This window comes from Buteo buteo, chromosome 26 (genome assembly GCF_964188355.1).
Source record: "Buteo buteo chromosome 26, bButBut1.hap1.1, whole genome shotgun sequence".
Lineage (NCBI taxonomy): Eukaryota > Metazoa > Chordata > Aves > Accipitriformes > Accipitridae > Buteo > Buteo buteo.
This window is the reverse complement of record NC_134196.1, coordinates 2800203-2813704: the sequence shown is the minus strand read 5'-3', so window position 1 is coordinate 2813704 and position 13502 is coordinate 2800203. Positions and strand designations below refer to the sequence as shown.

The 13502-nt window shown below is 41.8% G+C and overlaps 1 protein-coding gene and 1 non-coding gene across 3 annotated transcripts; both read left to right on the top strand.

Annotated features, from left to right (window-relative positions):
• Window positions 1-2734: 2734 nt before the first annotated feature.
• Window positions 2735-12423, top strand: SLC25A3 (solute carrier family 25 member 3). 2 transcript variants are annotated; one of them, XM_075058043.1, is made up of 8 exons: window positions 2735-2869; window positions 3036-3189; window positions 7158-7279; window positions 9923-10102; window positions 10220-10401; window positions 11135-11307; window positions 11864-11974; window positions 12089-12423. In XM_075058043.1, the coding sequence occupies exons 2-8, from the start codon at window positions 3042-3044 to the stop codon at window positions 12247-12249; spliced, it is 1077 nt and encodes a 358-aa protein (XP_074914144.1). In that variant the 5' UTR covers window positions 2735-2869; window positions 3036-3041; the 3' UTR covers window positions 12250-12423. The 2 variants fall into 2 exon arrangements, with proteins under 2 accessions (XP_074914144.1, XP_074914143.1); XM_075058042.1 differs by lacking the exon at window positions 7158-7279 and adding an exon at window positions 6872-6993.
• Window positions 10580-10819, top strand: LOC142045097 (small nucleolar RNA SNORA53). Its single transcript, XR_012654530.1, has one exon. It is a non-coding gene; the product is annotated as a small nucleolar RNA SNORA53 (small nucleolar RNA).
• Window positions 12424-13502: the final 1079 nt, after the last annotated feature.

Genomic DNA, 13502 nt, shown 5'->3' with positions numbered 1-13502 from the left:
GAAAAAATGTCGTGTTTTATGGAGGAAACACATGTAATGTCTGGGGAGAATTTAGCTTTAAAAAGATTATCGGGTGAGGACACTTACAGCAGTGACTAATAAGAATAGGAGAGCTTTCGCTGCTTCCTGTGTTCAGAGGATGTGACGGCTGTCATTCAACCTAGCTAGCTGGGATCCTGTTGAAGGAGATGCTGCGGTGTTAAGGCTTCCCTTGGGCTGTGAAACCTACTTACAGCTTGACTTGATCTGTTACTGATTCTCTAGAATCACGGTCTAGTAGTTCTGGTGTTGATACAGTGAATGAGTATGTAAAATACATGCTTACAACAGGAGCAGATGCTACTTGTGCTAACCTGATTATCGAAGGTGTGGATGGTTGTTTCACTATCTCATTGTATATTTCTGAAAACAATAAGTCACCTGGAGAACAAGCTTATAGAGCTTTGATTTTACTTACAGGCTTCACCAAAGTCTTAGAACTGAAAAGTTATTGCAAGACAGGACCTAGTCTACAATTTCTTGATTGTATGCTGCTTGGGGTGGGGGGAATGGAGGGTGTGTGTGGTGGGCGTTAATAACGGAAGGAGAGATGTAATTACATAAAACTTTGGAGTTGCCAAACTGACATTTTCCTAAACTTCCCAAATTTGAAAAGCTACTGATTAAAAAGATGGATTGAATTTACAATAGCTCTTTTTACTGTGAATCTGACAGGTGGACACCAAAAGGTAATGTCTTTCAAGTCTTCATCTGTTACTACCCTCAGAGTGTGTCAGGAATCAGATTAATCTAGATGGTTCAAATTACAGGCTACTGCTATTTTATTCTTTCACATCTGGGAAAAGTTGAAGAGATTTTCTATGTAAAATGATACGCGTTCAGCAAGAACATATGTTATCCCTGTATTTTCACCGGGATATGTCAGGCTCTGCTGTTTAATAGTACTTGTTAATAGCACAGCTGTTAGAAGTTAATTGTCAGCTAAAACCAAAGAAACTGATTTTTCCACAGACTGTAACTCCAAGTGTCAGTACTAGTTGTGCACACAGATTGCCGCCAGATGTATATAAATAAATATAGTCACATGTTCATCCTTCATAATTGGAAGGAGCAGAGGTTTTCTATATGTTAAAAATCAGAAAAGTCTGCAAGAATTGCCATTATTTGTATGTAATTTCAAGATAAAAGCCCAAGTCTCAGTCATGCTTAGAAGTTACTAGTTAATGAAAAAAAAGTATCGGTGTTTGGCTTTTAAATAGAAGTGCCACCAACCATTGTTTAGATGCAAGTGGGTAGAGCAGAACAAGTAATGGCAAAATGAACAATTCTGGCCTGTCTTTGTTGCTGCCAGCGGCAGTGAAGTGAACAGTGCTTCAGGCTCTTAGCTGGTTGGTAAATGAAAGTATTTAAAGAATGCAAGTTTCAGCTGACCTTTTCCTACTTGGCAGCTGGAGTCTAGTTTACTCAAGAGGGACTTAGCCAACCTAGACTTCTGTGACAGTGCTATTAGGCACATGTCATTTTTGCCTGTGTATGACAGTCTGCCAGGATCAACTCGGTTGTGAAATACAGCAAGTAGAGCCAAGTCCTAAGGTTGGCGTGGCAGGGAAGTTCGATGGGAGCCGCTGAGCTGATGAAGGGGTCTGTCTTCAGTGCAGCCGTGCAGGTGTGCTATCAGTCACATTATGACTCCGTGCCCAGAAGCAATAGCTGGGGTACTCCGTGTGTGCCTCCTGCTTTGCTGTCCTCTGTGCTTACCTTGTTATAAAGCACTGTAGCAGATGGGATGGTGATAAAGATGGTGAAAACGTGGGGTTCTTATCTCTTCAGTAACTGGGGAGCTGAACTGTGCTGTGCCAGTTCTGTACTTATGTAAATCCACTAAATGGAGTGGATATCCCGCTCTGTTAGAAAAGGCATAGTTTAAGGTAGTTAAGGCCAAGCATGCGTGCTGTGCTAAATAACACTCTACTTTTAACAAACTAGTAGCTGGCAATTCTTCCATAAGCAGCTGCAGCCGTTGTAGCATAGGCCTTGTCACGCTGCCTTGCCAGCTTGTCCTCCAGGGGTGAAAGGCAGCTTCGGCGGCCTGCCTCCTGACCTTGCTTTGTCTGGAACCGCGCTGCGGGAGGGGTGAACCTTCTGCTCTGAGAGCAGTCTTGCATTTACCAGGCTGTGATTACAAAGCATTCCTAGACGCAAACTGGAACGTGGGGCGACGCAGAGGACTTCTTCAAACTCCTCTTAAAACCGGGGTGTGAGGCAAAAGTGCTGGAGAGCATGGTGGGGCGAGGTCGAGCAGGAGTTTGGGAGTGTGTCGGGTTTTTGACATCGCCCCAGGCTGTAGCCCAGCTCCCTGAAGCCTGCGGGAAGGAAGGCGCAGGAGTTCTCTCAGGGGCTTTGACGCGGGGCGGGTGCCCAAGAAGAAACGTCTCCCTGCCGGCAGACCGCGTTTCTCAGGCCTTTCGCAGCTGCGGCGCACAGCCGAAAGGGCACGGGCAGCCGTGGGACGCAGGCAGCGGTCCCGGTCCCGGTCCCGGTCCCGGTCCCGGTCCCGGTCCCGGTCCCGGTCCCGGTCCCGGAGGCTTTGCCAGCCGGGCGGCCGCCGGTGTGACAGGGGCTGAGCGCCCTCCCTCAGGGCGGAGGCGAGGGACGCGCTGCGCAGGCGTGAGGGCGGGAAGGGGGAAGGCCCGTGCTGCGCATGCGCGGCGTTGCCGGCTGACAGCGCGCCTCCGCCAATCGCCCCGCAGCTTTTTGGGGGGGCCCTGGCCCCGCCCCTTGCGTCGGCGAAGGACAAAGTGACGGAGCCGGCCGCCCGCGCAGCCTCTAGCGCCGAGCAGCGGTCCGCGCGCTGCCGCCATCTTAGGAGGTGAGTCGCGGGCGGCGAGGGGGCGACCGACCGATCGACCGACCGCCGGTACCCGCTGCTTCGCCCCGGGGCGACGGGCCGCCCGGCGGGTTGCGGGACCGTCGCGGCGGGGCCCGTGGCGGGCCTCCCCTTGCCAACGCCGCTCTGCTCTTCTCGCCCGCCTCAGGTCGCCATGTTCTCGTCCATCGCGCCGCTCGCCCGGCTCAATCCCTTCTACGCGCCGCATTTCCAGCTGGTCCAGGATGGCGTGAGGAAACGCGCGGAGCCAGCGGAGGCGCCGACCGCTCGGCGGGGCCTGGCGGCCGCATCCCCCGCCGAAGGTGAGAGGGGGGAGGCGGTGTGGAGGGGGGTTTGTGGGGAGGAGGCGGGGGGTCGCGGCGGAGGCGCCTGTGGCCGTCGGGATGGCGGAGGGAGGGTCAGCGCTGAGGGGGGCTCGGCCGGGCCGGCGAGGAGCCGGCGCTGGGCCTTGAGCGCCCGTTTGGAGGACGAGGAAGGGCACGGGCGGGGGAGGCGCTGGCAGCTTCTTCCGCTCCCCGGGCGGTGTGCGCTGGGTGGCGGCCGGGATCCGGTGGGACCGGGCAAGGAGGCGGGAGGGCTCTAATTCGGAGTAATTGCAGAGACACCCCTCCGGTGGAGGCAGTCTGGGGGGTAAGAGAGAGCTTTTTCTGGCTCTGCTGGGCCTGCAGCCTCGCGGACGGAGGCTGTAGGCCCGTAGTTCTTCCTCCCGTGGAGGGGAGCAGCGTGTCAGTCTGGATGGATTTGAAAGACCATCTCTCCCAGCCTTTTTTTTCCCTTTTCTCCTTATGTTTTTATTCCCTTGTTTAGTCGCAGCTGGACATCTGAACATCCAGACACGTTAGAGGTGCCTGCAGCTGTTCTAGTTTCTTTTTGGGTGTTGTGATTTTTTTTTTCTTTTTCTTTTTTTCTTCCCTCCTTTGTAGTTGTGGGACGTACACCAGATAGCTCGCGGTGTCTAAGATACAGTGATGCATTTTAGATTTAAGTGCAGGGGCTTCCTGTATGTTTCTTGATCACTTTTGTGACTTCCAAAGGTCAGACCTTGGTGATACTTTTAATAGCAGAGGTAGATGTAAAAATTCTAATTCTCTTAAGCTGTTAAGAACTTAAAAGCATCTTTACATTTATTTTAAAAAAATGTAGTAAGAAGTACTTTCAGCAAGATACCTCTTCTGAAGTATGACGATTATTGAAGTATGTTAGTGCTCTTGCATGAGAATTCATGTAATATGTGAAAGAGAGACAGAACTCAGTGTTAGCTTTTATTAAGTTTTCAAGAAAGTACTTCTGGTTATCAGTGTAGTAATCTTGTTGCTAGCTAACTAAAGCCCTAAATCACTCTTTGGTATGCTAAATATATTCAGTAGGTGCACTTATTTCTTAAAAGCATTATGCTTAATCTTCATCCTGTGTTTAGGCAGATACAGTCAGAGGTGACTAGAGTTTCTTAGTCTTTTCAGCTGTGTTCATTATTTCACGTACCAGTTGGTTCTCTGGCCTTTGTGTTGGGAGAGTAACACCTTGCAGAAGATATCTGAGCTTATGCAAGGTCACACAAAGTCAGTACAAACCACAAGACCTTTTGAGTTCAGCTCAGGGCATCAACCATAACACAGCTTGGAGACAAAGTGTTTTGTGGTCAGCTCTTGGAAATTGTCCTTTGTTAACGTGTCAGATCAGAAGCAGAGAAATGAAATGGTTACAATGTAGCTGTCTTAATAGAATAGACATGGTTTTGTGCTATATGTTTATGTTTGAGTAGCTTCAGGGTGTTTGTTTAAGTCAGTGTCTAGATACATTAGAATAACTTTCTTGCCTTCTGTACTAGGTGTTTAGCCAGTTCTCTTTTCAGGTAACAGTTTCTAGGAAATTTGAGTCTACTTCTGAAATAGAAAGTCTGGGATCTACTATGGCTTTTTTTTCCTAATACTGCTATACCACTATGAACTTAGGTACCTGTAAAGACCTCAAGCCTAATTGGTACTGGCTTGCTTTTCTTAATTACTGTTTTGACACCTAGGTGACAAGTCAGTCTGAATAGCATTGTAATAAGGCAGATACATAAAACTACTTTTCAGCAAATACATAAAACTGTACTTTTTTTGTGGCTTCTACAAATGTCTGTCTCTGTCAGTTGAAGAATATGACTTCTAACAGTAAATTTTTGTGAAAAAGGGAGTGCGAACAAACACTTCTGGTATCTGGGCAGCATGGTAACTACTGCAGTACTGTTGTGCTGCAGGCCAAAGATACAGCTAGGCAGAGCTGCCCCATAATATGGACCCAGAGTCTGTTCTCTGATTACACCTGCATGGAAAGCCTTGTTTGTGTTTGTTTAACCAGTTATTCTGACAAGTTGTAAACAGAGTATTACTGCTGTCTGCAAATCTGCTAGTATAACCAAGCTATTCTAGAGGTATGTGTAAGTCCCGGACCAGCATATTTGCAGTCTTGAGCAGTAGCTCAATTAAAAAAATTTTTTGTAGGTTATGCATTATTCTGACTGTTAACTGATTTCTTGCTTTGGGCTTAATATGGTATCTGTGATTTGGTATTTGTAATTTTAGAATAAAGAAAAAATGACATTTTTATTGTCTTGGTGATTAATTTTGAAGAGTAAGGTGAGAAATATGAATGTAAAATATAATGTAAACCCTGGAACATTTCACGGAAGAAGTTCCCTTATAATAGCAAAGTTAAGAGCAGTATAAGCCTGCTAGTGTTAACTGATGCTCTGCTGATGCTGTTGAACGTAATTGTAAATTTTTGTTGATGTTCATAAAGGAATTTATTTCAGAAGCAAAAAGGGGCAAAGAAGCTCTGAATAAGATGGGGTTTTGCTGTCTTTTGATTTTCATTAGTGTTTCTCTGGAGATAGTTCTTATTAAGTTGGTGTGCCACTTTAATGTCTATTCCATTATATTGAAGTAACACCACTAGATTTAATAGCAAAAGAACCTAGATTATCCCTTTTTAGTCTGGGGAATATTTTCTACATAGTGTCGAAATAGTGCTTTTTCAGTGTATTAGTTTTGCTTATATATTTAAAATGCTAAGCATAGTAGTAGAACTGTGTTGCTACCTTATGCTTATTTCATACTGTTAATTGCAAACTTGAGTGTTTTCTGGTTGCAGATAATCATACCCTCTGTAGCTTCTTCAAAAATGGAAGAGGGAAAATGATTCTTGTTTTTCAGCCTGAGTAACTTTGCTCTATTGGAATTTGTGAAAATTAATAACTAGTTCTTTTAAGACTGGAGGGCTTTATACACAGTACTGTATGGAATACTGCAAATGAAGTATCCCTTGATTAAATGTGATCTGAAAGATTCTGTACTGAACCTTATTTATGAGCATTGAATGTGATGATTAATTTAATAATATTCTGCAATTTCATTAAACAGAAGCTGTAAAATCTGAGGCTCTGTATTTGAAAGAAAATTAAAAAAAAAATCTCTATAGAGAATCTGAAAAATATATCTGCATAAAGAAAAATCCAGTGCTGATCTCATAGATCTTTATTTAAGTAGAGACTATACAGAAGTTGAACTATCACAGAATATTTCACCAAAGCAGCTTTATCTCCAGAATAATAGAGAAACACTATTCTTGTTTAATTCCTTGATACAAGAGAATGTTGGACATTGCAACTTTGAGTCGTAATTTCTACTAGCAGCTTCTGGGATTAATTTCTATGGTTTAAGTATGCTGTGAGCTAAAACTTAACTGTTTATTCCATTGCTTTTTTAAAGGAACAAACTCAGTTTGGAAGGCTTAGAATCAAATCTTGTCAGTCTAAAAGTGTTAATTTAAAGCACAGGAATTACTTTTGAGTATAACCCTACAGTTGAATAATACAGCATGGGAGATTATTTCAGTTTAATACTTTTGAGAAGGTAGCACTGAGTCAATTTTGTTTCTTTTCTGATCTTTGTTTCCATTTATGATTGACCATATATATGTAATTTTTTTTCAATTAACTAGAATACAGCTGTGCATATGGCTCGGGCAGATTCTTTATGCTTTGTGGCCTTGGTGGGATTATTAGCTGTGGAACAACACATACAGCACTGGTTCCTCTAGACCTGGTTAAATGCAGAATGCAGGTTTGTTCTGCATGTTGGTATGTGGTGACATTGACAAAGCATGTTTAGTGTGGTATATTTAATCTACTAATGAATTGGAGGCATAAACTATCCCCTGGACATAATTGTCCAACAGTGCATGAAGTTTATGTAAAAGCATGGTGTGTCTTTATTTTTTGCTGCAGAGTACAGTTGTGAATATGGCTCGCTCAAGTTTTATGCTCTCTGTGGCGTTGGTGGGGTCCTAAGTTGTGGCCTGACACACACTGCTGTTGTACCTCTGGATTTAGTGAAATGTCGTATGCAGGTTTGTATTATTTTAAACATCTCTTAAACTTTTTTCTCTGTGTAGCCAGCATATTAAGAGTTTACAGTAGGGATGCAGTTTTTTCTGGATGACAGGAAGTGAGTAAACTTCAATGCTGCTTTATCAAGTCTACTGCTGTGAGACTAACAAAACAGCACTTTCAAGAGAAGCAGGGGCATTTAGGATAATCTGGATTAATTATTTTTGACTACATGTAAGGCACATTTAACTGACTATATTTGCTAAAAGGCACCCACCACAATATTACTTTTTGCTGGCTGGTAGGCTATCTAGCACTATTCGTGTGCTTTTGGAGAAAGGAAATAATATCTTTGGTGTTTTGAAGGTCTACTATTTTTAGCCTGGAGCAGCATGCATGTATAATTTGATCCATTAACATTGTGGATATCAGTGCATGGCTTATGGACTGAATACTTCCTAATGATGCCAGTTTGAATAGAACAGGTAAAACTTGATATGGTATTGGTAAGGCCATCAGAGCTTGGGGCTAATTTCCTTGAAGTGATTCTTGATTGAACTGAGTGTCATCATATTGCACTTAATTTGCGATACCAGCTTCCGCATTAAAATCATCTAGTGAACAGCCATGGACAAAAACATACTAATGAATTTAATAAAGCAAATCTGTGCCTCAAGAAAGAAGCAAATTAAAGCACACTTCTAAATTTCTGGAAATATAGTAGTTAATGACATAGGCTGACATTGGTTATAAAGGTGGCAATTCTGTAATGATAGAACTGAAATGAGGAGGGAACTATGAATTAGTTAGACCTACTAGTCACACTAGGAGTACTGCATGTGATATTCTTAAAAATTATGTTCTTCTGGAAGGCCTTTATTTAGCATTCTTTACAAGAGAGGCTTTTTCACATACTTGAGAGCACGTGCAGTTCTGGTCTCAAACTAGTAATTCTGTAACACATTGGACAAACATGGGGTGCATCAAATGAGGGTAACGTGCTGCTTTCTACAAAATTTGCATTGAGACAAGGCTAACTGTGTAAGAATTCCCTATTCCTACTCATAAGGAATAGCTGTAGCTGAGCATGTGTTTTATTTCTGAAAATGCAGCTTAAGTGCATTCTTCTAATTGTTCTTCAAAATCCAAGATCAGTACCTTGACTACCTATGCCTAAGGTTGAGTTTTCTGAGAAGGAGGTTGATCAAGGGTAAAGAGGATGTAGCATCTCAAACAGTTGTTAATCTGACTGCAAATTGGGTTAATGGGCAGAAGGCCTGAGAACTATACAATGCTTCATGTAGAACTGGGGAGCAAGGCCTCATACTTCCCAGGCTTCAGCTGCTTGGTAGGTATGCTCGGCTTGGGCTACCAGTCCTGGGCTTCTTACGTGCTAAGGGTGATGATACTTGCCCCTCCTTCTCCAACACTTAAAGGAAGGTGCAAGAGGAGTGTTCCATGTGGATTCCAGGTGTGACCTTGTAAAACCTGTCAGTATTTATCTCTTTACAGATCCAGTACAGAGCATGTTGCTAATCCTTCCTAGATTCTCCAGGAAGAAACCTGTTGCCTGCCCTCTCATGTCTTTTTAAAAAGAGGTCACCTTTTATGTAGCTGATAAGTAAGCATGGTTCTGACACGAACAGAGTCTCACTTTACAGTGACCAATTAAATATCCAGTTTTCTGAAATTCTGAATCTTTTAAAATTGACATGTTTAGGTGAACTAGTTCCCAACTAGGTTGTTGCTGGACTGCAAGACAGAATGTCAGTCACTGCAGGTTGGCATGCATGTCCCATAGCTCTTTCTGAAAGCTTTGGTTGACTTCTCATTTGGTATCTTCCTTCTTGCCCTCTGAGGAAATGTTGGATGACGTCAAATATGAAAAGTAACAGTGTGATGTGACTTAAAATTTGTCAGAATTACCTGTTTAATAATTTGTGTTAAATGGTTTCTTTCCTTTCACATGAAACAAAATTATTCAGTTTGGTCTTTTTTTTAATTTCTGATAAGTTTATAATGTAATCTCACTCAAAGTTTTGTGTGCAGAAAATAATTTATATGTAGCTTTTACTGTGAAGTCAAAGTACAAGTGTAGAAGTTCTTGAGTACTCTTTGATCTGCTTTGCTCCATCTGTCTTTGACTTTGTGGAGGGATCAAACTAACAGTGGACAAATAACCTTTTCTGATTAAGACTCGGGTGAATCATCAGGCTTGGTTTGTGGTGACACTTGAGGGTACATAGGTGTGATGTGTAGAGTGGATGAAATTGCTGACAGAAGCTGCTAAATTTTTAAAGACACTGATCTAAACATAATTATACCAATATACTACTGACAGTGTTAGAATAGTGATTTCAGTAAATCCTTTTGATACAGAAAGTCATATTGTTGATTTGGAGAATAAATGTAAGCAAAATTCAGACAGTTCGGTGGTTTCTGAGTATTGAGGAACATACTGGCTGTTAAAATAAGTTAGGGTTTGAGACTAGCAAGTAACCATTATGGTTACATTAGTGTAACTTTGTGGTGAGTACATGGTCTGTCCAGGGAACCTTAGGCAGCCAGCTGTATGAGGAATTTAAGAATTTTATATTTCGGATGGGGGTGTGAGAAGGGAAATAGTAAGCTATATCAAGCACTTAACTGCCTATTTCATTTAGGTTGATCCACAAAAATACAAGAGCATCTTCAACGGATTTTCAGTGACAGTCAAAGAAGATGGTGTTCGTGGCTTGGCTAAGGGATGGGCTCCAACCTTTATTGGATATTCCATGCAGGGGCTTTGTAAATTTGGTTTCTATGAAGTTTTCAAAATCCTATATGGCAACATGCTGGGAGAGGTAAGCCTTAAGTCATTTATATGAGGCTACATATCTGCAACATAATGGTATTAGTAATGTAGAGTAATCGCAAAAGCACAATTCGTTAATAAAAATGTGTGTTTAAATTCACTTCAGGAAAATGCATATTTGTGGCGTACTTCGCTATATTTAGCTGCATCTGCCAGTGCGGAGTTTTTTGCTGACATTGCTCTGGCTCCAATGGAGGCTGCTAAAGTTCGTATTCAGACACAGCCTGGATATGCTAACACTCTGCGGCAGGCTGTACCTAAAATGTTTGGAGAAGAAGGCATCTGGGCGTAAGTATCTCTTGATTTTAATTTTTATTCAGGTTCTTGATGTTGAGTATTTTTTCCTAATAAAAAACTGTTGCTAAAACTAATTGTGGCTTTAGCTTATAGTACTTTTTGGTCTTCGTATTTTAAGATAACAACTGAACATGCTTCAGGGGATCTGTGCTAAACTGGCTGTTAATTCCACATGCTCCTTAGATCCATCTTTGTGAGTATCTTTGTGCTGAGTTCTGCTGGATAACTTCAGTTTCTAGCAGTTCCAGTCAGAGATACTCAGCAACTTTTTGGTTGTACAGTCAAAGATGCTTGAGTCATTGGCATGTAAGAGTAATATAACTGCATGTTAGCTTTCTGTTCTGATAGAAGTGGCTGTAAAAGTACAAGTCATTTATCACTATCGGGACTTGGCTGGTATGCAGACATGAGCCTTACTGCACTTGTAGTATCAGTACTGCATTACTGCAATGCGTTGTAATCTGAAAAGTGACTACAAAAAGAGCTGTGCAGTTTAGGGGTCAGGTAGATTCTAATTTGTGTTGCTGTTCCCAAGTTAGCACTTGGGAACTAATAAAACTTAAATTTCTGCTCCATAGGTATTGAGACACTTAAGCCTTACAGTGTCAGTGTTTAGAAGTTGTATTCTCGATAGTAACAATAAGCTAACTAATTTTTTTCAAGTCAGAAATGTACTTTAAATACTGCAGAAAATGAAACTGAGTTTGTCTCTTCTCTGGTTAAGTTTCTATAAAGGTGTTGCTCCACTATGGATGAGACAGATTCCATACACAATGATGAAATTTGCTTGCTTTGAACGTACTGTTGAAGCTCTCTACAAGTACGTCGTTCCCAAGCCACGAAGTGAATGTACAAAAGCAGAACAGCTGGTAGTCACATTTATTGCAGGCTATATTGGTAAGGATTCTTTAAGTCCTAGACTTCATTAAAGGACTACCACAACTTTAGAAACTTATCCCTTTTCAGAATATCAAATAGATGTAACTAGAATGGGAGAATTACTTGTAACTTTAAAATGTTCAGGGGAAAAAACTATATTCAATCTGTCAGTGGAAAATGGGTCTGTAGTAGGACAATGCTCTTTAATTGTTCCTATGTATTACCCATGTTAATATCCAAGTTTAGAAACTGCAGATGATTTAAGTGGAAAAAAACTTGCATCTTTGCTAGGGTGGGGAAGGGGAGAGAAATCTGGATGGAAGGGGCATTTTCAATATGCAAAGATTCGGAAGGAGTTTTGTTTTAGCAGAAGATGTGCTGCAAGAGCAGAACCGAGGTGTTCTCTAGTATTCATGTACGTGCTGTCCTTTTAGGAGACCAGGAGGCTTGCCATAACTTCTGTGCAATTTATTAGCAGTTTATGAGAAGGTGTGGTTTCAGTTGGGTGTATGTAGTGTACATAGTAATGGTACAGCTAAAACACCACAGAACTAATGTCAAATTATTCTTTCAGCCGGTGTGTTCTGTGCAATTGTTTCCCATCCTGCTGACTCCGTGGTGTCTGTGTTGAACAAAGAAAAGGGCAGTTCTGCCTCACAGGTTCTTATGAGGCTTGGATTCAAAGGTATATACATCCTTACTTTCATGTATTTTGGATCAAGTGTTTGTGGTGTTTTGGGGAGGATTTTTTTTTTCCTGGCTGCTTAACGCTACTCATGCTTTATGTTTTGCTCTACAGGTGTATGGAAAGGTCTGTTTGCTCGTATCATTATGATTGGTACCCTGACTGCACTACAGTGGTTCATCTACGATTCTGTGAAGGTTTATTTCAGACTTCCTCGTCCACCTCCACCTGAAATGCCAGAATCTCTGAAGAAGAAGCTTGGTCTAACTGAATAGACAACTCATGGACTGACTATGCTGGCTGTCCCAGTAATGAGTTTCATGAAACTTTTATATATTTCACTATGTAGAAAACAAACTCTATATGATGTCGTTATTGGCTGTGCCCTCATCCCACATGAGGGTTTAAATTCTATCACTGTCATTGCCTGAAATAAATGAGAAACAGAGCGCTTAGTGTCTGTTTACTACTGCGTATGTAAGCTTCATTTCATAGCAGCAAATACCTCAAATATTCTTCCCCCCACCCAAAAAAATATATATAAATTAACCTGTTCTCCACTTTAGGAACTAGGGAATTGTGAAACAATCATAATAAAAATAGGCTTTCCCTGTTTCCAGAGAAGTGCCAAGAACCTATCCTTGCAGAACCACAGCAACTAACTGCGGTTCTATGCACTTTGAGTCCACTGTTTTATTTGCCTATAATAAGCTGTTACAGTAGGAGGGCTGAACTCCCGAATGGCTGAGATGAGACTGCAGTCTGATAGGGCATCCTGCTCATAATACAGAGGTTGTCCAAAGGAACCATATACATAGTAGTCCTGTTTCTGCTTTGGGGTGGTCATCCCAACATAACTAACTTATGCCTACTTGACTAATTTCTGCTTTTGTTGGTTTTGAACCACACCAAAGAACTCAGTCCTTTTGGTTGTACTGTGGAATTAAACAGTAGTTGCTACCTTAACAAAAGAAAAGCTGATGTCAATAAGATTCTCAAATATGTGTGACCACTAAAAGCTTACTACAGCCTTACAGTAAAATAAAAATGGCTTGCCTCTTATTGTAGAGTTTGACAAACTTGCCAGCTATTCCCTACGCTTGGTACTCCTGTAGTTTGATTTTTTGGGGGGATTGTTTGTGTTTTGTTTTTGTTTTTTTTTTTTTTTCTAAATTAGATTAACTGTAGTGCTGAGTTTTGGTTGAACCCTGCACTTCTGCAGTGCAAGAAGCCATACCAATTTTTTTTTTGGACCTTACTTGATGTGAAGAAATCTAGGCTCCTAGGCCTGCAAGAGGAGACACTCGCACAATGTTTTGTTAAGGTGATGAATTTGTTTTTCCAGTCTTTTACAGAAAGACGACTGTGCTGCCTTCCTGTGTTTTGCCTGTTCAGGAATCCACAGTTGCTAATTGCATTGAGAAAATCCAGAAAATGCCTAATGGTATATAAAAGGTTCACCGTATCCAGTACTACTTTGCTTACTTAGTAGAGCTGGAGCTTAAGTGTCTTTTGTGCAAAACTGTTT

Coding starts and splice junctions, on each gene's coding strand:
- SLC25A3 (XM_075058043.1), top strand. CDS start 3,042: ATGTTCTCGTCCATCGCGCCGCTCGCCCGGCTCAATCCCTTCTACGCG. Junction 3,190..7,157: donor GGCCGCATCCCCCGCCGAAG/GTGAGAGGGGGG, acceptor TTTTTGCTGCAG/AGTACAGTTGTGAATATGGC. Junction 7,280..9,922: donor TAGTGAAATGTCGTATGCAG/GTTTGTATTATT, acceptor TATTTCATTTAG/GTTGATCCACAAAAATACAA.